Source organism: Pinus tabuliformis, chromosome X, assembly GCF_031772625.1.
Source record: "Pinus tabuliformis cultivar Carrire ecotype Pingquan chromosome X, CPIR1, whole genome shotgun sequence".
Taxonomy (NCBI): domain Eukaryota; kingdom Viridiplantae; phylum Streptophyta; class Pinopsida; order Pinales; family Pinaceae; genus Pinus; species Pinus tabuliformis.
The window spans coordinates 671,644,143-671,668,889 of record NC_142308.1 but is presented as its reverse complement, the minus strand read 5'-3'; the positions used below and the strand labels follow the sequence as shown (position 1 = coordinate 671,668,889).

Below are 24,747 nucleotides of genomic sequence, written 5' to 3'. Positions count from 1 at the left end.
GAGTACAAGAGGTGATCAGAAAGATAGCACCTCGACTTGCACAAGGCAAGTGAAGAAATACACTCAGAATGGTAAGGAAATGGCCTCTCTCTGAACTGCGTCCAAGCTGCTGGAGAACTGCTGTGCTGCTGTTACTACTAGAATCAAATGAGGATTTGGGGCTGTTCCCCTCCTCAGAAAATGTTGAAACTCTGGAATCAACCTCTGCTCAATAAACCCAGAAAAGCCCAGAAAGCTTTTCTAAAATAGCTAACCCCCGAAAATCACCCCCTTGAGGATCTACACTATCCCTCAAGGCTCTGCGCTGCTCCTGAAGAGAATCCTCCAAAACTCTACCCGAAACTCTGCCAAAATCCTCCAATATGCAAGGGCTGATCCCTTGCTTAATCTCCAAGCTCAAATCCTCCACAAAACCCCAACCCTGAGCTCCTAGCAAAAGAAACTGCATCCTCCCCTCTCAAGACTGCACAGTCATCAAATGCTCAGCTCCTCCTCAACTCCAAAGATCGCTCCTCCTGCAAAACACTGATGAAACTACCTTGCCCGAGTAGGCACTCGAAGTCCCCCATGGCTAAGGGTGAGATCTCAGAACGAAGACACTCGATGCACTAAACAGTGTTGCAGACAGGCTAAACAGCCAGCGTGCTCTAAGTCGAAGTGACTAGCTCAAATGCAATATAATCCAATGATCAAAATGAGGAGGCTCCTCTCTCCTTTATAGCGTTGGCCTCTCTCAAAACCCTAAGGCCCACCTCCTCCAATGTAGCCTCTCTCTTGTCACGTGTTCCTTCTCCATCTGCGCAATCCCTCCAAGTGTCTACGTGGGCCCCTTCTCTACGTGGTCCTTGGGTCCCCTTGGCTCCCCTTTTAAGTTACAACGTTGTGCTACTAGGGAGTGACTTTATTCATAAGTGAGTTATGTCCCCCTTTCCTCACCTTTTTATTTATAAATAACTATAGAAGGCAAAATTGAGCAAAATCGAATATTCCAATTAGCCATGGCTAATTAGGAATATTACAAAATCTTAGAAAAATAGATGAGATCTTGAAGGAGGGTTTAAACCCTAGGAAATCCGAAACAAAGAGATGATCAAAACCCTAGTTTAGATGCTTTGAGTAATATTACTAGCCAAAACATTTTTAGTTAATTGATAAATGGAGTGAGGTTCACACCTGCTTTGATAACATGTTGAGATTCATAAGAGAGAAGTTGTTTGAATGGAACCAACAAAACTTCAATTCTATGAAAAATGAAAAAAATACTACTAGTAGGGAAAAATAACCCTAGAGAGAAAATAAACCTTAGCATAACTGCATGAGAGAGGAAAATCCCAATCATAAGAGAGTGCCGCTCCTTGATGTTGCCCTTAGGCATAGCACTATTAATGATGCAAAATTATCCACTCAAATGAATATTACAAAAGAGAGTTGGTGTATATACACTCAAGGGGTAGGGCACTTCCCCATAAGTTCTGTGAATATGTTGACAACTTGGTTCAATGAGGGTACAAAGATTGGCACAAGTTGTCATTGAGAATAAAGTTGCCAAATGTAGTGGAGTAGGCCTAAATAGACTTCTGCAGGATAGGATTTGAAAGAGTTGTAAGGTTATGGTTATCGACATTTATCTACCCAAGATGTAGGAGTAACATCATTATGGTGAAAAGAAAGATCCACGATAACATATTGGTTTGCAACATTTGACACAAACTGTCCCTTAGAATGGAGCTATGGAATGCAATGTATCTAGAATGGGCCAACATCATAAAGAGAAAGATTTGCTAAACTTGTTGAGAATCAACTATTAGAAAATGGAATAGATCTTTGTGAATCATGAATAAGAACTTTATCAATGATAACATCTTGAACTTCAACCACCTTGTGAGAGGAAGGATCATATAGACAATATGCTTGAATATGGGTCCATGTACTTGATCCAAAAAACATCCCACTGAGTCCATAGGTTCAATGACAACAAAGAAGACGCCTCTGTAAGTCTTTAGAAGTTTCTCCATTATACACCCAATAGGAGAGGTACCAACTTTTGAAAAAAAATATAGTATGTTGGCTTTGAAGAAGGGTTTTAAACCCTAGGAAAATCTCCAGGAAACCCTAGAAATAGAGACATAAGCCGTTGAGGAGGGTTTAAATCTTAGAAAAAGAGATGATCCAAAAACCAAAGTTCCATAGTTGTAGAGAAATGCTTAATGATGCCACTAGCCAAAATTATTTAGATAAACTATTGAAATTTGCTCTTGAAGGTTCCATAGTTGTAGAGAAATGCTTAATGATGCCACCAGCCAAAATTATTTAGATAAACTACTGAAATGAGCTCTTGAAGGAGGCTTTAAAATCTAGAAGATCCTAAAAAAAGAGATGATCAAAATCTTAGTTGTGCTATCCTTGGTTAAATGTCACTGGTAAAAAATCTTTGTATCAACTGCTAAATGGAGTGCGGCTCACACCTACTTTGGTACCATGTTGAGATTCATAAGAGAGAGAAAGATGTTTGAATGGAACAAAGAAACTCCAATTTTGTGAAAAAGAAAACAAAGACTAGTGGCAGGGAAAAATAACCCTATAAGGAGAAAATAAACACTAGCATAATTTGCTTGAATGAATATTACAAAAGATAGTTGGTGTATAACACACAACTTTAGGGATAGGGCACTTTCTTCAGGAGGGGTTATGAGCCTATGTCAACCTTAACCAAACCTAAACATAATAAATGATACAGTTTGAGGTTGACCATGATTAAAAATGAAGCTTATCGATAAAGTGTCATATATATAATGCTAGATTTTGGGGTTACTCCAAAAGTGTTTTCACCTTGCTAAGAGTGCACTAGGTCTCCTAGCTTTTGGTGTTGCTTCATCAACATATGGATGACTCAGTTTGGGTGGAGGCTTGACCTTGGCTAGAGTGCTAGCATAACACCCTTACCTTGGAGGTTGTTACATTGATTGGCATGATGGCTAACCCATTGGATACACAGAATGGGGGAGTTGGTTGTTCAATAAGGGGGAAGTACGTACCTAGGAGGAAGAGCACTAGGCACTTGGATGGGGGAACTTAGCCCTAGGAGCATGGACAATGTGATATACATCTTGGAATTTGGACAGTTGACTTGAGGATGGATGGGTTGGATCATACTTCATGGAGGTTGGTGATGGTCTTAGACACATTTTGAGGAGGAGCATTGGTGCTTGGTGCCTACATTGACACTATAAGAACAACACTGGGCATGTGAAAGAGTATGTGGCACGTAGTTAAAGGAGTTTCTTGCATGAGGACTCTTCAGCAAACCACTATGGAAGAGAGAGTGTTGGACTAAGAGCTTGTTGGAAAGTGCACCATCTTGGAAGAGGGGTGTTGAGGCCAAGGAGTATTATGCTTGGAGGATGTTTCACCTTGGGGGTTGGATAAACCCTCATTTGGCACTTGTACATCATTGTATAGTAGAGCGCTCCATGTGGGGTTGTTTTGGTTACTTGTATGGACTTGTATCCTTGTCTTATGTTAGCCTCGCTCACCTACTCTATCTATAAAGGGAGGAGGGAGATCTTGTATTGATCATCATTCATTGTGTTATGTTGTATCTTGATTTGACAGAGGTCTTGCAAAGAGTAGACACTAGGGTTCACGAGGAATAATAGAAGACAAGAAGAAAGAGAGATGTTTTGGTTGCCCTTAGAGAGATTGCTGTTTTGTGATGCTAGGGTTTTCTCCTGAGAGAAGCTAGAGTTAGTGCTATGTAAGTAATCCCTAGAGAAGAATATGTTGTTGGAGATTGTGGCTCTTATTGTAGTGTGAATGTTTCTACTATAGTAGAAGGCAGGGAAAGTGGAGCTAATGCCTTGCATGATTTAGTAGCCTTGTTTGTGTGTGAAGCATGGAGGCTAGAACAAGATCATAGAGAACCTAGCTCGATGAGTCTTGAGCTTGGTGTGATGCCTTGCTTTGAAGAAGACTTGGTTTATGTTATTGTATTCTTGATGTTCCATTGAGGTTTTGGTGCTTGTGTTGATGTAAGAGTTGAAGACCTAGGGTTTGAGGACTCAAACCTTGGATGAACATGTATCCTTAATCATTGTGGCAGGAAATTAGAGTCTGTTGGTTGAAGGTTAACTTTGTCAAAGTGCCTCTTCTCATTTACGTTGCCTAGATTTTGTAAGAATCTCTAATGCAACATGTGAGGCAGATTGCATCCTTCTATGGCTGGTACTGTTTGTTATTCTGAATCAAATATAAAATAACAATATTATTATCGATGAATGTTTATCGGTTTTGCAACGAACAAAATATTACACCGTGCTTCTACATTTATCCTTTATTATTTCCACGCATGTAGTTATCTATATCATTGTCATTATCTTTTTGCTCTTGCCTCTAGATGTCAGCTCAACTATTTGCTGAAGAAAAAGTTGTCCCAGCAAAACATTCTGTATTGTATTATCTTGCCTTATATAGGAATGCAATAATGCTATTTGCTTTCATTGTAGGAGGTGTAATTAAATGGAAGAATTTATAAATTTTTATCCCAAGCTATATTTATTATTTTCATCTATAAAATCTTGTGGCTTATGAGGATACCAGGGTGGAATTTGTTTCGAGAAACAGCTGTTAAATTCATTGTTTGTACCATTAAATATACAAAAGAAATAGTGTGAGATTTGAAATGTTCAATATAAAGGTGATCCTTTGCATTTTAAATTCACAGTTCTGTTAATAAATTTTCACGCCTGTTTTTATTGTGCAGAATAGTGAAGCGATGATATCCATCGACATGCCAGCAGGTCCATCAGAGGTTCTTGTAATTGCTGATAAGCATGCAAATCCTGTTTACATAGCTGCAGATTTGCTATCCCAGGTACTCAATCGGTATTTTTCTCTTATTCATTTGCAAACTTTTGTATCGTTTCTTTTGAAAGAACTTGGAGGAAAACAAAGGAAGTAGGAAACAAGTGTGATTGGGGAAACACACAAAAAGGGACAATTTGTTTGATCCTATGTACCTGCAATCAAATTTTAATAAATGTGACTTGATTTGACACATATAGAAAAGTAGGCATGGCTTACTCTTAAACTGATTTGGTATTTGTAATTTCTGTAGGCTGAACATGGGCCTGATAGTCAGGTTGTTCTTGTGCTTGTGGGAGAGGGTGTGAATCTGGATGAAATTGAGATGGAACTGGAGAAGCAATGCAAAAGTCTTCCACGTGGGCAGTTTGCTCTCAAGGCTCTGTCTCATAGCTTTACTGTTCTTGCCCATAACAAGGCAGAGGTCAGAGGGAAATAAAGTAATTGATTTGTTTGTCTGAATAGCCAAAATCCTTTCAGCGTATTATTAACAATTTGCTGTTCTGCCAGGCAATTTCCTTCTCTAATTTGTATGCACCTGAGCATTTAATCATAAATGTTGAAGATGCAGATCAGTGGGTGGATTATATTGAAAATGCAGGTAATATGTTTGTATTTTAGTGTCCACATGAACAACATTGAGATTATGAGTATGTGATATTCAGAATTCTATGCATTTCTTTCATTCTTTATGGTTTATAAGCAAGTTGAGAGTTTTTGTTGCAGGTTCTGTATTCATAGGAAGGTGGAGTCCTGAGAGCATTGGGGACTATGCGAGTGGCACAAATCATGTGCTTCCTACTTACGGATATGCAAGGATGTATGGAGGTGTATCGTTGGATTCCTTCATGAAGTATATCACTGTGCAATCCTTGACAGAGGAAGGCCTGAAAACTCTTGGTCCACATGTTGTTAAGATGGCAGAGGTAGAAGGTTTGGAGGCTCATAAGAGAGCAGTGACATTGCGGTTGCAAGATATTGAAACAAGATCATCAGTTTGAGACTTTAGCATGATGTCAGGGGTATCCATTTCTCCACGGTGATTTAGGAAAGTTTGAAAATTATCCTCCGTTCAAAGTTGATGACATGATTTTTTTCAAAAGTGGAAATCTTCTGAATTAGAGTTCTACCAAGTTTCTGGTGCATATTTCTTGATATAATCTTACAAATCAGCATTGATGAATACAAATTTTTGTATCAAAATTGATTTGATATTTAGGCAAGATCATTAGTTTGAACATTAGCTTTATTAACATAAATAATATTAATAATTAGTATTAACAAAAGGGCATGTCTCAAAAAACATGATTGTTTCTGAAAGGGCATCCCATCTACTATATATATATATATTATTCGTCCATGTGGATATTTTCATATTCCAGAGATTCTGAATATTTTGTGTGTGAGTGAACTTTGTCTCATTAGCATGGTGCCAAGGGAATGCAATTCTCCATGGGTAGTTCTGGAATACTCATTGAATGCTTGTACCTTTCAATTGATCAAAATCTTATCTCCTGTTATGCAAAGTTGATGGCCCTTGTTCTGTCATGAAGTGGAGCTCTTCTAACTGTGTTTACCAAGTTTATGTTCTGTATCAACTGATTTAGGCTGACAACTTCTATCGATATAAAGAATGTTAACCCTAAAATAATCATTAATGCAAGTAATATAGTTGCGTACAAGTAATAAGAGTGCTGATATATCATGAAGATTACGTAATAATTACAAAGCATTATGTAAACAGTGCAGGTCAATATTGTACGGATGTGTGTTATGAATCATATACCTTGGTGACCAATACGTTCTCAACAGAATCAGAGCATGTTTCCTTAAATGAGCTGAAAGGAAGTTTCTCCCTTGACTATGCTACTACATTATTTTTCATTTCGAATGGAAATTGTGATGTAGACAGATATTCTAAAATCCCTATGTACCATTCTCGTACTGTTATTGAGAACGGATTTGGACCTCGTAGTTCATTGAGAAAGGGCTGTTTACTTGTGATTCTTGGCTGGTAGGCAGCTGTCACATGGGACCTTGAAAGCTGCACCACCCCACAAAACCTGAACAGCTGTGTTGACACCTAATCCTTGTGATTGGGTAAATATATGTAAATAAATAAATGAGAAATGTGAACAGTCATCTGGAGATGAACTGAACAGTCTTTCCCTCATGTATATAACAGATCTACCTGATGGAATAGATAATACGAATCAGTTTTTGCTTAATGGAGTTACTGCTTGGCCTGACATCGTATCAGAGCCAACTCATTTTTTTAGCTTTTGTGCCTTGTAACTCCCTTATCTGCTTCTCTGCTCTCCATATAATTCAGTGTCAGAGTGCCCGTACGCCTGTCTGACACTGCTTGCGTTCTGTCTACCATTACCTGTGCTCTCTGTCCATAAACGCTCCAATTAAAAGCATTGCTCCATACAAACCCCGCTTTGTACAATACGCTGCCATTACCTGCCTGTCAGTTGTCTGACCTTTTCTGTCAAGCCTGATATCATGTGTAAACATACTGCGTTTGGCTCCCATACGCTGCTACGTTCCTCTGCGTTTTGGAATAGAGCTGGCATTCGAACCGTTGCCTTCTTTTCTGCTGAGAACGAGGTAATGAGCTTCTAACACTCGACTGTGCGTCCGGCCTCCATATCTGGAGACTCAGGTTGAATGTATTGAATGATGGCGACTCTTTTGAAAGCTAGCGACTCCTCTCCTTTGACAGTCGGCCCTCCATCAATGGTTGAGAGTAGCGGAGCATGCTTGAAGTAGTCTTGGAGGGTAAATGCGCAATCTCTGCCTGTTTGGGGGTGACCCATGTGATTTTTCAGAACCTGCTCATTCTTTTCATCTTTTCGACCCGCTGCCAACATCTTTACAACTCTATTAAGAGAGCTCAAACAACTATATCTAGAATGGTTGCTGCCCTAAACTCAGATCAGACAGAACTATAGTAACGCACTCCTGGTCACGTTGCTCTATCGCTGGTCCGACCTACTCCGTGGTTGCCTACCCTCTGTGGCTAAGATAGTCTTATCAAGTCTTGTATTGAACACCAAACCTCGTTCCCGTTTGGAGTCTGGTGGAGATGCGAGGCCGAGTGGAGATGCAGGGTATCGTGGAGATGCGGTGAGCGTGGAGTCCATTGAATACGCGGTTTACAGAAATGCTATGTGTTAAATGCTGCTTTACAGAAACGCTGTTTTACAGAAATGCTATGTGTTAAAACGCTGCTTTACATAAACTCTGTTATATATACGCGGTTTTCATATCCACTTCATATATACGCTGTTTTCTGAACACTCCTCACCATACTCCAGTGTTGAAGAATGCGTTGACCTACATGGTCATGACCATGGTATTTATATATGAAGTTTATAGGGGATTTATATAAGATTTATATGGTGAAGTTTTATGAGATTTATATGAAATTTATATGAGGTTTATGTGAGGTGGATTTATATAATGATGGATTTATATGGGTCACATTGTGGATTTGAAATCTTTTGAGAATGCTTTTTCGAGTACAATTTTACTGTATATTGGCAGAAGTATTTTTCTATCAGCAAAAGTAATTTTTTTACAGAATGCATTCAATCATATCCATGGTGGGAATAGTTCTCACTGGCAAGGAGAACTATCCTGAATGGTCTCGGATGATAAAACACACCCTCATCTTCAATGAGTTGTGGAAAGGAGTGTGTGTCGGAGAAGGAGACAATGACCCAGTACAGCCTACCTCAGAGAAAGAGCTCGTCATTTGGGAAAACAAGAACAACAAAGCTTATGCATTAATCGCAGCATCTGTAAATGAAGAGGTGAGTCGACATATTTCGTTATATTCAACTACCTTTGAAGCCTTACAAAAGCTGAAAGAACTCTATGACTCACATTCTGCACTTGAAGTTTTCCAACTCATGATTAAACTCTTCACTCTTGAACTGCAAAATAATGATCCTCTTGCTCTTGCATCTGAAGTAAAATCTATAATGCATGATATTAAATCCACTAAGGTTGAATTGGATATTCCTCTTATCGCTTTTCTCAAGTCACTTTATCCTACTTACTCCAGTTATCTTGAGTCATTGCAAGCAAATGGAAATCTCAAAGATATAACCTTTGACTCTCTTGTGAAAAAGTTTGCTGAAAGAGAGAAAACTTTTGGAAAGAAGACAACCCCTGAATTTTCTGAAGACACTGTGTGCCTTGCTCATAAAGAAAAGCATCTTGCTCAAGATTCTACAAGAGAAAGAGGTGGACGAAGAGGAAGAGGAAGATATTTCAGAGGCAGGGGGGGTAGACATTCTCAAGGAGAAAAGGCAGATTTGCACTGCATTCGTTGCAAAAGAAGTGGATCACATGATGCCTCTACATGCAAACTACTATGGGACAAAATTGAGCAGAAAAAAAACCAACAAAAAGGTAAAACTGATGATACAGACAAAGGTAAAGCACCTGAATCCGCTCACTATGTTGTGGCACAATGTAATATTGGAGTAAACAAAGATTTATTTAATGCTTCACTTGCTTCCTGGAAAAATGATTGGTTGCTTGATTCAGGAGCAACTTGCAATATGACTCATAGAAAATATTTTTTTGAAGATTTTACTGACAATGTTGATGGAGCAGTGTACTTTGCAGATCAATAAAAAATCATGCCATCAGGGCTTGTCACAATCACGCTTAAACTGCCTGGTCTTCCAAACTTTATTCTGGATTATGTTCTATATCTCCCACAGCTCAAGAGAAACTTGCTGTCCTTGGTCCACATCCGCCAGCAAGGTCACTCCATTCATATGTTTGATGGCAAGCTTGAGGTAAGAAAAACATATGACCACTCACTTGTCATGAGGGGAATAGAAGAAAAAAGGCTTTTCAAACTGCAAGGAATCTCTGCTTATGCACAACATTTCTCATACAATTCTCATCAAGAAGAAGGTACACTTCCATCAAGTTTATTATGGCATGCTAGATTTGGACATTTGAACTATGACAGTGTCCGCTTGTTGAAGAAAAATGGTGTTGCTGGTTTGCCTACAATTCCTAGAAAACTTAAGCAATGTGATGCTTGCATTCTAGGAAAGCATAGCAAACAGTGTTTTCATGATTCACATTCAAGAGCGCATAGGAAACTTGAACTCATTCATTCATATTTATGTGGTCCAATGCTTGTTCCTTCTGCAAATGGAAATAAATATATCATGACATTTATTGATGACTACACCAGAATGGTGTTGGGTTTATTTATTGAAGAACAAATCTGATACTTTTCAAACATTCAAGAATTTTCATAAATGGATTGAAAATGATGCACAATCTCATATTAGATCTATTCGCACTGATAATGGAAAAGAATACACATCAAATGAATTTGAAAACTATCTTCGCCAACATGGGATCAAACATCAAACAACTGTGCCTTATAATCCCCAACAGAATGGTGTAGCTAAAAGAATGAATAGGGCAATCTTAAATATGGTACGATCCATGCTCTTCTTCAAAAATGTAAAGATAATGTTTTGGGTTGATGCTGTTCTATGTGCTGCATATATAAAGAATAGATGTCCATCCAATGCTATAAGAAACAAGACTCCATATGAAATGTGGTATGGACATGTTCCTTCGGTAAAGCATTTCAGGGTCTTTGGTTCCACCTGTTATGCTTTGATACCAAAGGTACATAGAAACAAACTTGGTGCTAGAAGTCGTAAGTGTATTTCCCTGGGGTATTCAAACACCTCCAAAGCATACCGTCTCTATGATGAAGTAAATAAGAAATTTGTTGTATCTAGAGATGTAATTTTCTTTGAATCATCCAAAACTAACAATGTTGTTGAGCGACAACTTGATCACTTGGATAGATTCACAAAAGCAAAATCATTTCAAGAATTTGATAATCAGATTCCACATCTTGAAGGGGGGATTCCTATACTAGATCAACATGTGGAATCTTCTTCTGAAGAACACTCTCCCCCGCATGAAACTCCAACAACGGATGATGCTTTAAGTGATGTAATTGATAGAATTGGGAGACTCAATCTTGATTCAATCTCAACTCAATCAACGGAACAACTTAGACCATCTAAAAAAGGTCACCCAAAGTGGGTGACAAAGACACTTGAAAGTGTTCATCCTGATGAAGTTGGAAAGACAGGAACCAGAGATTCAAACCAACAAAATGGAGGTGATGCAGATGACTCTAATTCACCTGTTGATATGGATGTTTCTTATGATTGTGAATTGAACTTGTCTACATATGTTGAACCAACTTCCTTCAAAGAAGCTGCTTCTCATGATGAATGGGAAGAAGCAATGCAAAAAGAGTATGATGCCCTCATAAAGAACGACACTTGGAAGCTGGTTGATCCTCCATTTGGAACCAAACCAATTGGCTGCAAGTGGGTCTACAAGAACAAGTATAAAGCTGATGGCTCACTTAACAAGCACAAAGCTAGGCTTGTGGCAAAAGGTTTTGCACAAAAGGGAGGGGTCGATTATGAGGAGACTTTTGCCCCCACAGCGAAATGGGCTACCCGGGACACTCTTTGCACTAGTAGCTCAGAACGGTTGGAAAGACCATCAAATGGATGTAAAAACTGCTTTCTTGAATGAAGATCTAAAAGAGAATGTTTTTATGTCCTAGCCTGAAGGATTTGCTGTGAAAGGACATGAACATAAAGTATGCAAACTTGTGAAGTCCTTGTATGGCCTCAAACAAGCACTGCGAGCTTGGTATGAAAAACTAACTGAGCATCTTCTGAAACTCAATTTCAAACATTTTTATCTTGATGATGCAACTTTATTTGTCAAGAAAGTTGGCAAAACAGTTGTAGATCTTGTGGTATATGTAGATGATTTTTTGATGACAGGGAACAATGAAAACTACATTGCATCCATAAAGAAGGAATTGAGGAATAGTTTTGAAATCACTGATTTGGGCTATGTTCATTACTATCTTGGCATTGAAGTAATCCAACATCCAAAGTCCATATTTCTTTCTCAAAAGAAATACATTGGAGATTTGTTGAACAGGTTTGGCATGACAGAGTGCAATCCTCTTACTACTCCAATGGAACAAAACTTAAAGCTCACATCTATTGAATGAAAAGAATTTGAGGATGCAACAAAGTATAGACAACTTGTAGGAAGTCTCAACTACCTAACTACTACTAGACCAGACATTTCGTTTGTTGTTGGAATCCTCTCCAGGTTTATGCAAAAGCCTTGTGAGGGACATTGGTTTGCTGCAAAAAAGGTTCTAAGGTACTTGAAGGGAACTCAAGACTTTGGAATCAAGTATACACAGGTAGACGACTTCAGCTTGATTGGATACTCTGATTCAGACTTCGATGGAGACAAGGAAACTGGAGTATCAACTTCAAGATATGCTATGAGTCTTGGATCAGGGGCTCTCTCCTGGAGGTCACGCAAACAATCAGTTCCAACAGATTCCACAACAGAAGCAGAATATGTGGCAGCAGCTAAAGCAACAAAAGAAATTGTGTGGCTCAGGAAAATTCTTCAAGATTTGCAGGTAAAACAAGTACAATCAACTCCACTCATGATTGACAATACCTCTACAATAAAGTTGGCCAAGAACCAAAAGTTCCATGATCAAACAAAGCACATCAATACTAAATATCATATGATTCGACATCATGTTGAGGCCAAAACAATCCATCTCCGTCATTGTTCGACAAATGAGCAAATTGCAGACATCTTCACCAAAGCGCTTGGAAGAGAAAAGCTTGAACGATTCAGAATGATGCTTGGACTCACCAACATCCCTTCAGATTAAGGGGAGGAATGTTGACACCTAATCCTTGTGATTGGGTAAATATATGTAAATAAATAAATGAGAAATGTGAACAGTGATCGGGAGATGAACTGAACAGTCTCTCCCTCATGTATATAACAGACCTACCTGATGGACTAGATAATACGAATCAATTTTTGCTTAATGGAGTTACTGCCTGGCCTGACAAGCTGCAAGAGTAGAAGCCACCTCAAATCTTTCCACCAATCACTAGTTTATTAATCCAGTGTAAGAGGGAATGGATGGGCAATAGATACTGTTGAAATTTATTCATCGCATAGATCAGTCTCTACCCTTGATGCTGGGTTGGGCTATAGTTAGTTTGACCTTATTCAATTTCCTGCTGGCAGAGTAGATAGGGTAATCTAGCTTTATGTGGTCTCTCTTATGCTATATGAGTCCAGTGACTATTGTGAAGCATACACGTGTATGCCATGGTAAACAAGAGTGGGTGAGCCAATTAGCCATTGTTTCAACTCTTCAAGGGCCTCCTTAATGGGCCCCTTTTGTGCCAATGTGCAACCAATAGGCTATTGTGAAGTGCCTAAATGTATGTGTAACTTGTTACTTTAGCCAAGGCAGGCAAGAAGAGATGCAACATTTCCGTTTCTACTCTTAAAAAGCTTCTGCTGTGCACCACCTCACTAAAATGGAAATTCCTTCTTCCTCTTCTAATGGGTTAATTTTTGCTAAATTTTTTTTTGAAGTGTCGGTAATATTCCACATGCCCCGAGAAAGCCCTTTACATTGTGGACATGTTTTGGTGGTGCTAGATTGATAATGACATTTTATTAGTGCCAATTGCCAATGCCTTACCATTGACCACATGACCCTACGATTTACAACTTGATGTTACAAAGACACTTCTTACGATTCAAGGCTAATAACGCCTTTCAATGTTTCCAGACTGTTTTAGGAACTGGGTATGTTCCTTTAATAATCCATACATGGAACACTCATCCAGAAACACTTAAAAATTCTTGTCACTAAATTTTCAAGCAATCACACTCACACTCATTGTTTGGAACATCACTGGGGCATTGCACTAGTCAAGCGACATTATATTATATGCAGGTTCTGTGCTTTGTGATACATTAGTCTTCAACCTATCTTCTTTAGCAAGGGTCATATTTATATCTAGGGAACCATCTAAGAAAGAGTACATTCACATGGCTTCCAAAATTTCGTTAGTGAAGCGAATTGAAAACGGGAACTTCCGCTTCTTGGTCAGAGTGTTGAATCTTACGAAATTCATAGATATTCTGTTTTCTTGGAAGGTTTAACTTTATTATTAACACTGTAATGGTACATACTTCACACACCATAAATAATCCACGACATATTTATGGCATAGCCACCCCTAGTTGGTTAGGTAGCTTAACCACCCTCAAACCCCGACATTTAACAATCGATTGGTCACAAGGCTTTAAGTGAAATAAAATATCTATTGGTGTATTTATATTTGTTATTCAGGGCTACCACTGTAGCCCCACTACACAAAAGTAAGACTTTATTTTACCTGGATCTTAATCCTTAATACAAAACTTCAAAATTTTACAAACTCAACAAAAGATTTAGTGTTGACTTTATGGTGTGTCTTTAATGCAATCACTACTTATTCGCTAGGGTCTATCAAAATGCTTTACCAACTTTCTAGCCACCGTCATGTTGATCTGAAGTAGAATTTCGTGTAGACATATTGAGAACCCCCTGGATACTTGCGTAGTATGCAACCAATCAAAGGCGCAATTTCATTAGTTTAAACTTTTGTCATTGTATTTTGAGCTAAACTCTCTATTTAGTCTCCTATATGAAAAAAATATTTAATGTTCTACCCACCAAATGTTTTTATAGAAAACATGTTTTGATGTAGGTTTTGAAAAATAAGTTATTGTATCAAAGACATATCACATACCTATGGAGCTTTTCGAGAGTGTTGGTAGACACTACAGCTAGTTATCTAGGTGATTCGTCGGTTTGATGCTTATCTATAGGTAGAGTTCACATCAGCCATTTTTGTAAAATTTTCATGTAAAATTTGGACTTTAGTATTATGGGGGAGGAGACTATAATTTGGATTAAAAAAATATTAATTTGTATTTTGGGGGTGTTAGGAGTGATAACATAATTAGAAGTCGTTAATACATATGTAATTTTATATGTTAGTGATGTTATCAATGTATTGTTGGTTTTTAAACTAGTAGTTACTGTTTATTTAACTATGGCTTTATAAATATTTCAAGTTTAGTGATTTATAGGGTGCGAGAGATGCAAAGCTGAAACATTTATGATAAAATTTATTTATTTATTCTCTCTACCAAATGAATTCTAACAAAGCTGTTGCATCTGGGAGATATTTTTAAATATGTAAGTTATTATAGTTTGATGATTTGTGCAAGGCTAAGTATTTTTTTTTTAAAGTGTGATTAAATATTTTTGAGCAATGTTCATAGTGCCCATGCTATTTGTTCCAAGGGTTTGTAATGACATGAATAAATAACTCATTGTAACATGAATTATTCAACAAGTGCCTTGTGTGGTTAAGCTATATTTTTTTTTAAAGGAACGGATAACATTTCAATGTAATGACTGGAAATGGGCTAGGGCCCTTACAAAATTCAGATTTGTTTCATCTGCATCTTCCCTCTCCTTACATTGAGTATGGACCTTCTTGCTACCCCTATTATTTACATATATTCTATTGGGAAAACTATATTTATATATTCTCCAAAAAACTCCTGTATATTCTATACAACGAAATTGCATAAATGGAAATTAAAACAAACACAATCAACTATTGCCAGTCTCGGCATTATCACCTACAGGCTCGCCCACAAACTTGTTTAATTCCTCCGTTTCAATCTCTTCTTCTTCCTGAACCCTCGCAACAACAACAGCAACAACATCCTCGTCTTCTTCCAGAGCCCTCACAACAACCTTCTCGACATTATCAACATTGACAATGGATGAATTTCCAACCCCGAACACTTCCTTTAAAACTCCAACCGTGGTTATCTCCACCTTGATTTCAATATTATCAACCTTCTGCTGGACACTTAGAACATCCATGCGTAGGCCTTCCATGGTTTTTTGCATTAGTTCCCAGTCTTTACCCAACCCAGATAATTGGGCATAAATGACCACCATGTTTTCGTTCAATTCTTTGACAATTTCCTTAACCACTTGCTTGCAATAGCCCTCCACCAGGCTCTCAACTCTTACATGCCCTGCGCCATGGCCAGACCCCGAGCTTCTAGGACCAGATCCTCCCCCACTGCCATTTCTCACAGATGACATTTTTGCAGCAAGACACTTTTGTACGATGAAGATCTTGTGGTAAACTGACTGGAGCCAGTTGAGGCATATAACGACCTGATCCATCCCGACATTCCTCCTAAGTCTATCTTTCATAAATGTGAATCAGTGCATAGTCTTGTCAATTCCTATTCCTTCCTTGTTTTCCATCGTCCGAAACCAAATTCGAGCAACGGTGGTTCCTTCATCCCGAAGGGAATCAATTATATTGCAAATTCCGGTGAGAAAACAATGTCTCATCACCCACTTGTCCACATACATGAATTGCCTTCCGACGACGCCACAACTGTGAATTAACTCATCACCCACTGACCCTGTATCCAAGGGGGGACTATTCTTCCTAATTGCCATCACACTGAGGCGCTTTTGTGAGTTGGCCTCCTTAATTGCTTCCTTAATGCTTTGATGACCCGTACCCCCAGTATACAACACCGTTCAAAAGCCTTCAATTAGGGAATGGGACATGCGTAATATGATGGTTTATGTAAATTCAACCGATTCCTAATATAACTCCCGCATTAGCTTGACTGTCCGCCAAATGGTTGTTGGCGTGCATCATGTGGAACAAGTGAACTTTCTCGGTTTTTTTAACATGTATGTGATCCTTACCATGATTGAGGAAGTTTCTTCTTCTAGGTGAGTGGCATTCTCGATAAGCTTAATACATTTTTGGATGATTAGCTTGGAATCACCCACTATATTCAAAGTTTTGAAACCTTTATCCAAGCATATTTCCAGTCCTTGCCAAAGTGCAGGAGTCTCGGCCTGATTGTTGGTTGTAACATGTCCACATGCGTATTTTACTTCTGTATTTTCTTCGAGGTTGATTATTACCCCTCCTGCTACAACCTCCCCGGGGTTACCTTTCGGTGCTCCATCAAAATACAATTGTTTGTTCTCGACTTTCCTTTGCCATTAAGTGAATTCATCTCCTTTCAATCTAATAAAGTATTTTAGGGTTTCATGAGATCTTAAACAAGGGGCTTTTAGAGTGGGAAAGGAGATCTTGAGCCAATTTTTTTCGGAACTAGACAATTCTTTCATGTCCGAAGCATCGAAGCCTCGAGAAGAAATGACCTTGAATAGCAGCGTCAATCCTTTAATTGCAACAGACTCAAAACTATGATGCTGATTTTGAAAGATAGCTTGGTTACAACACATCCATATTGACCGACACATATATTTAGGAAATTCCATCCAACAACGCCTTAGCAAAGGATTTGGGGAGTAAAGGAAATTTTTTTGCCAATGGATAAACATATCACTCTAGTCATCAACAATTTGGGGAACAAGGGCCAAAGGAGCTAGAGCATAGTTCCAGACTTCCCACGAGAAAGGGCAATGACAAAACAAGTACTTAATTGATTCCTCCGATTGCCACACAATACGCACCTGGAAGGACCACTGGTTTTCCTCTTTTTAAAGTTTTCTGCTGTCAGAATTTTCTCATGTACCCAACTCCCAACAAAAGATGCTTATCTTAGGAAGACCATCACCATTTCGAGTTCCCCCCCACAGATTAGAAGGGAGAAGGGTGGGTGCAGGATTAGATAAAAGGGCATATCCATCCTTAACACAATACTTTTTTGCTTTTCCTCCCAACCAAACATGTTTGTCCAGTTTGCTCGTGGTTATAGGAGAAAACCCAAAGAGGCTTTCGATTAGAAGATTCCACTGAGTGTGAAGGTGATAAGGTAAATCCAGGGCGAGCCACCCACACCACATGCTGTGATCATCCCAGCAAGAGATGTCCGCAAGATGGGAGAACCCATGCTCAACCAACCATCCAGAGAGAGCTGGGTCTATACCATTCGCACGTCAATTCCAATTTGAATGCGTTTCCCGTTTCCAGGGAGCCAACCAAGATGATTCAAGATGAGAGAGGACGAGGCTTTGCAGAGTCCCCATATTTTTGATCCTTTCCTTTCCTAGGATTCGTCCTTCGGCCTTATGAGGTGATTTTTATGGAAATATTTCCTAATAAAGGCTTTTTTCCACCACTCATTGGATTCTGAAAAGAGCCTCCAAACCAATTTTTCCCTCAACACTAGGTTCATTAATTCAGGATCCTTTATTGCCAATCCTCCCAACTTCTTAGGTTGCTTGACCAAATTCCAATTTACCAGATGGAATTTGTGCTCGTTACCCTTTCCTCCTTACCATAAGAATTTCCTGATAAGATTGCTTATTTGTTGATTGATGTAGCCTGGTGCTAAGAGGCTAGCACCCAAATATACTGGAAGGGAGGAAAGCACCGATTTAATAAGAGTGACCCTCCCTGCCAGGTTGAGCCATTTAACACCCCAAGACTGCACTCTGTTCCTGATTTTTTGAAGTACATTCCCCCATTCTTCCGCAGATGATTGTTTTAGGGAGATAGGAATCCAGAGATATTTGAAGGAAGAGCGATGAAGATCCACCGGGATTCCTAGCAGCTGACCTATTGCATTCAATGAGTCCCCTTGACAATTCCAACCAATTAACTGACATTTCCAATTGTTGATCAAACCCTCGAAGTGAAGGAGGAACCCATCAAGATTTTTTTAAATCTTGATGTAATCGCTAAGGAGGCTCCACCAATTAGAAGAGTATCATAAACAAATTGTGAGTGATTAATTCCTCTAACATTTCTTGCAATGTTGAGACCCGGAAGGCATCCATCCAACCGCCCAACCTCAAGGTTGATACTAAAAGATTCATCCATGATTATGTAGAGAAGAGGGGAGAGGGGGCATCCTTGTCACAACCCACTTGAAGCGGCAAAGAAAGGCCTAGGACACCCATTGATAAGAGGGGCAATCCAAGGAGATCCAATAAAAGCTTTGATCCAAGAGATAAATTCAACGTTAAATCTTAATTTTTCCATAACAAAAAAGAGGAAGGAGTGATTTACCCGATCAAAATCATTTGCCATATCCAGTTTGATAACCATTCCAACTTCTCCCTCTTCATTGCTTGAGTGCATTGCTTCCTGTACCAGGATGATATTATCCAGAGTATTCTGGTGTTGCATAAACCCACCCTGGTTCTCAGAGATAATGGACGGGAGCAAGGGTTTAATTTTGTTGGCAATGATTTTCGTTAGAATTTTCAGGAGTTGCAAAGAGAGATAGGGAAAACTCTGGAGGAGGTAGGATTGGCGTGGTTAAGGTGTATTAGAGGCTTATATTTTATCGAATTTAAATTACAAGATAACATAAAGTAATTAATTTGAAGTGTTGTTCATTGCATCTAGTTCAAGTGGCAAAAATAGTTCAAATTTCACTTGCAATATATTAGTCCTACATGAGCGATTAGGCGTCTTTGTAAGGTATTTGTTGATTGGGTTGGCATGGCATTGATAATCTCATTCTCACCTTTAGGGTGGAGGGTGGCAGTGTAGCAATATAAACAAAAATAATTTTAAATGTAAAAATAAAATGATCTAAGAATTAGTTGGTGCAAGAGATTGTTATTATTTAATGTAAACATGTTGGATCGATGTGATTTTAAATTTCTAGCTAGATGCAATCTTCAATTGTAGTGAATCAATGTGAAATTAGAACATGACTCGAAAGTAATTGTAGTGTAAATCTCATAAAAAAAATTAACTTATGTGTTTCATTATAAAAAGCGATCGAGTATATAGAAGATTGCATAATAGTAGAGCAATGATCATCATTTCTATCGTGTTACCCATTTGATAAAACAAGATTTCGTTGGACTGAAATTGATTAGTTTATATAAATATCACATATAAAAATACGTACAAAATGAAGTTAAATGACATTTTTTAATCCCTTAAATAAATATTTGTATTTTTACTAATATAAACAAAAATAGATAGATGCCCATGGCATTCAATAATGTATTTAAGCCTTTGTCTTCCTTGTCTCTTTCAACCCAAAATTGAAACTTATTGTTGAAAATATAGGGCATCCTCTATACTGATAATTACTTCTTATGATTTTCGTTAATTTAATCATTTTCTTGTGATTCTTTTAATCATAAAGCAATTGCACATAGAGTTCAGTAGTAAAAACAAAATGACATGAGGGTCATAAAGAGACAACCACACAATAACACCAGAGATTACCCTAGGAAAACTGACAAGGGGGAAAATCCCAACAATCCTTTCCTTATAGAATCAATTCAACAAGAGAGACATCAAAGTTAAAGACTAATTGACCACCAAGATGCCAAGTCAATCCTCTACAAAAACTTTGTTAAAGGTTTGCTACAAGCTCTGCAATAGGAGACTGAATTTCAACCTTCTCTCTCCATTGAAGTTCGGCCAGATCACAGAGAAATTATCACAAAAAATTTAGTGTTTCCTTCCACATGTGCGAGCTTCTTTCTTTCCTGCTTTGACTCATCAACTTTTCTACTTCATTGTCTTCTCTTTGCTTGGGAGCATATATATTTTTCTTGTATGTGAGTCGAATGTGTGTATCAAGGAGAAGGGACAAATGCATATTTATAGACGTCCAACAGGTTTGAATGAGTGCCTCTCAAGGGGCCATGCCGACTTGAACAAGAGGGTTTGACTTGGTCACCTTGTGGAGCTATTTAATAGAAAAAACAAATTTTCTTTTGGAAGGTCTTGAAGAACAAGCCTTCTTTTTCTTTGCAACTAGAAATAATATAAATTTTCTTTTGAGCATGAAGAACATGCTTAATAAATACATAAATGATGAAAATATACATTATGAAGACCGACCATAGTTACAAAATTCAACACTCCCTCTTAACTAGGGAGGTATTCATAATGACTATCAAGATGTTCTCAAGTTGAAAATTCTATAAGGAAGGATCAAGATTAAGATAAGCATCATCATCAATATCATAATCACCAACATCAACCATACATAATCATGGTTCACCATCAAACAACTATAGACATAGTCTAGGTGAAACACCAGAGGCCTCATCAATGATAAACAAGCTCACTCTAGAAAGAGATCTGAGCATGATGCTGGGAGGCTCATTCTCATCTGAGCAACCTCTAGGACTATTCTCCAACCAAGGTCTAATCGACACAAGGAGAATATCCTCTGTCAGACCATTCTTCAAACCAAGGTCAAAGTGACACAAGGAGAATGTCTTCTATTGGATCATTCTCCAACCAAGGTCAAAGTGACACAGGAAGAATGTTAGTCCGCTGGACCATTCTTCAACCAAGGTCATAAAGGCATAAAAAGAATGTTAGTCCATGATGCTATCTAATCTATCAAACCATTCTCCAACCAAGGTCATAATGACACAGGGAGAATATGAGACCACTTTCCAACCAAAGTCGTGAAGACACAGGGAGAATGTCCATCCATAATGGTGTCTCATCAAATATCCTTCTCAACGAGACAGGCAATATGCACAAGCCCAAGATTGTCTTAGAAGTACACAAACTCCCCCTAGAAAGAGGCATTGTAAGAATATCAACTACTTGCTCAGCAATGGAGATGTACTGGATCTTCTCAACTCACTACAACACCATGTATCAAATAAAGTGATACTTGATCCCAATGTGTTTCTACCTGTCATCACGATCATCACCAACACTTGATCAAGATAATATTGCAAGTAATCTTTGAAGTCATACTACTCAACTGGCTAATTTAACTACAATATACTTGACCTTTGCCATACTAAGTGTGACAGGTGATTGCTTCATGCTCATCCAAGAAATTATAATGGAACCCAAGCTGAAACAACATCTTGATGAATTCTTTCTATTTTCAACACTCTCTACCCAAACTAAATATGCAACTGTACTTGTCAAATCATCCATGACCAATTGTACCATGTTGCTACTCCAACACATGTTGAGCAACATATCTTGGCTCAATCTTAAAATGTTCTTCTCCCTTCACTAGATCATTAATGCTTTCTGGTTACCCCAACTAGGTGCTCTCTCTCAAACTTAGACATATCTTTCTGTGGTAATTCAGGCTGCTCCCTCTGCCACTGTTGTCTTTCAACTATCTAGCCTGACAATGTTAATGGAAATCCAAAATATTGATCTTAGAGGTCTACTTCCTGTTAAAACAAGACCTTTCGACAAATACCTCTTAAACAATTTGTAATAATCCACTCCCTCTTTACTAGGAGAACCTTCTATTCTATATCTTGTAGACATCATGATCAAAGCATACTTCAAGCTCTCTGACCTAATCGCTCCCTCTTGATTTTAGATATCATAATATCTTTCAACACAAGTCATGATGTTGGGAAATCTCTCTTGCTTTTCTTCGTTCTCTGATACGTAAATTGCCGTGGATATTCCATTGGACAATTTGTCACAACATATCTGATAATATTATATTAAAAATTTGATATTCAACACTATTACAGTTTTATTAAACTTTAAGATATGTAGATTTAACTGTAATTAATGCATGTATACGAATGAAAATTATGTAGAAAAGTAGAGAACGACAAAATAAGCTCACACACACACACACACACACACATAAGACACAAGATATGCTCTTTGGGAAACCCCTTTGGGAGAAAACCTAGTTGGAAGGTGAGGCCGCTTCGCTCTCTTTCTCTGTCTGGAAATATGGTTGTAGGTACAAAGAAGTAATGCCCGTGGCCTGTGGGCTACTACAATGCAAAAATCCTCTCTGTGTGCTCTACCTCCTACCTCTCCTGGCTATTTTTGCTCAACTATGGAACAAAATTCTCTCGAAAGAATGGAATGCCTCTCCCTCCTAGTGACCCGGTTATAACACAACCCGATAGCTTACTAGTGGTTAATTTTGAACACATCAACTCTTAACTAGAGTTACAATATAGAACATTCTAGAGTATTTTATGTCATAATCATGTGGCTAGTCCCTTTTCCATGAATAATGGGAGTTGACGCGACATCCTCCCGAACGGTAGGTGTGAAAACAGGAAGGTCAACTTTTGAGTGGCATAACTTTTGCATATGGACTCCGATTGACGCGCTTCTTACGCCGTTGGAAATATATTTGTGTGTAAAATAGCATGAAATGGTGCTATGCTAAAGTAACAATTTTTTACCAAAAAAATAAAATAAAAATTGATGACTCAAAATGCTCCCGGAAGGTTTCAAACTCTGTTTTGCCAAGCTAGGTCCCATTGGTAAAAACGGTCTCGTGAGCTGATTCCTCCACCTTTTCCACTCCAAATGCATTGAGATGGATGAAAAACAATATAATGATCCAATGCCGATCATTCTCACACATCTTCTATATGCTTGTTAGGGCATTGGCGACTTTTACTAGGTACCCACAATCCTTACTAGGAGGCTATGGAAGAAAAATTACAACCAAGCAAAGAATTCAAAGACAAGAGAATAACTAATAGTAAAATAATAAAAATAATGATATCAAACAAGAGAGATATAAATTACTTATCTTTTGAGAAGATATCAATTCCCTCTTGATATTAGAAGATGACAAAGCCTTCTGGCATCCAGCTTGTAAGACAAATTCATCCACATCATCATGCATAGGCTAGGGTTCCTTGTTTTAGTAGAAATGATGTTCTAGGTCAAACCCCAGAGTTTGTTTGTAAACCCTAGGGTTTTCCCTAAAATTTTCAATTCATATTCATATGTACAAAACCCTTTTAGACACACATTCTTCATTTCAATTTTTAGAGAATGGATTCAATCATCCTGGGTTGAACATTTGTTCTCAGAACCTAAATGTTCACCACTATAGACACAAGATAGAGTGCTCTGGCTTTTGCTTACATTTATTTCATTCAAGGAATCTTCCAAGCTTCTCAAAGTTGGACAGGGGGGCAACCCTGCAATATTGCTTGCCAAGTCCAATGCCCTCTTTAACTCCCTTGGGCTCAGAGAGGAGCATCAATCAATGATAACCTTATTTCACAATTTTTTCATATAGATGATGGCACCAAGAATTTTTATAGTTTAGTACTAGAAGTTATTATTTGTGGATTCTCAATATGAGGTGCATATTAGGTCTTGGTTAGTTTCCAACAACTCTTATTGGTCAAATTTCTTTCAATACTTACTTTGAGCCACAATGTACTGTTGTCATTTCCTTTTGTTTCATAAGATGTTTATCATATGTTTAACATGTATAAATTCTCACTGTAGATTAAACTGAGTATGCAATGTACTAAAGAAAAATACTTAATCTACTTCTACAATCAAGCTTGTGGAAGCTTAATCGATTTTGAGCTAAATCAAACAAAACACATATACCAGAGAAGAAGATTCAATCACAGATGAAACATAGAATAATACTTCGGGGAAAGCCTCAGCTAAAAACCCCGCTATCTGTATTATCATACAAGTGGAAATATCTCAGGATTACACAAAGCTTTAGCTCACAAGCTATCCAACTCTCAGTACGATGCCTCACTGCTGCTCATAGACAGAATAGACAACACATATGCCTTCCCCTTTGTCCTCCAAACCTCCTATTTCCTTGCACAATTTCTCCTGGGTCCTCCAGTTGCCACCTGTGTGATTCTCACCTCACACACTGCTCTGACCTCTGTAGTAACTGCGAAATCCTCAAGGAATGAATTCCTTCTGCATGCAAGAGATATTCACATGGGAATATTCTAGCAACTGATAGTACACTGTTCCTGCCTTTAATCTCAACTGGGTCTTTGTCTAAACTGACATGCACGAGTTATTTATGAGAGAATATTCAGTTATCTGGAGAACACTAGTTGCATGCATGCATGCATTAATTGACTGAACTCACAATTAGTTCCACAAACTGTTTGGAACTAATTTAACTAGACTAACTTAGTTAACTGAG

At 38.2% G+C, this 24,747-nt stretch overlaps 1 protein-coding gene across 2 annotated transcripts in view; it reads left to right on the top strand.

Moving 5' to 3' along the window:
* Positions 1–6,243, top strand: part of HDH (histidinol dehydrogenase) — a 57,049-nt gene extending 50,806 nt beyond the window's left edge. For both annotated transcript variants that reach the window (XM_089453216.1, XM_089453217.1), the window contains exons 11-14: positions 4,760–4,870; positions 5,114–5,284; positions 5,371–5,461; positions 5,587–6,243. In XM_089453216.1, the coding sequence (XP_089309342.1) occupies positions 4,760–4,870; positions 5,114–5,284; positions 5,371–5,461; positions 5,587–5,861 (648 nt within the window). In that variant the 3' untranslated portion in view covers positions 5,862–6,243. The remainder of the gene's footprint in view (positions 1–4,759; positions 4,871–5,113; positions 5,285–5,370; positions 5,462–5,586) is intronic.
* The last annotated feature ends 18,504 nt before the right edge of the window (positions 6,244–24,747 follow it).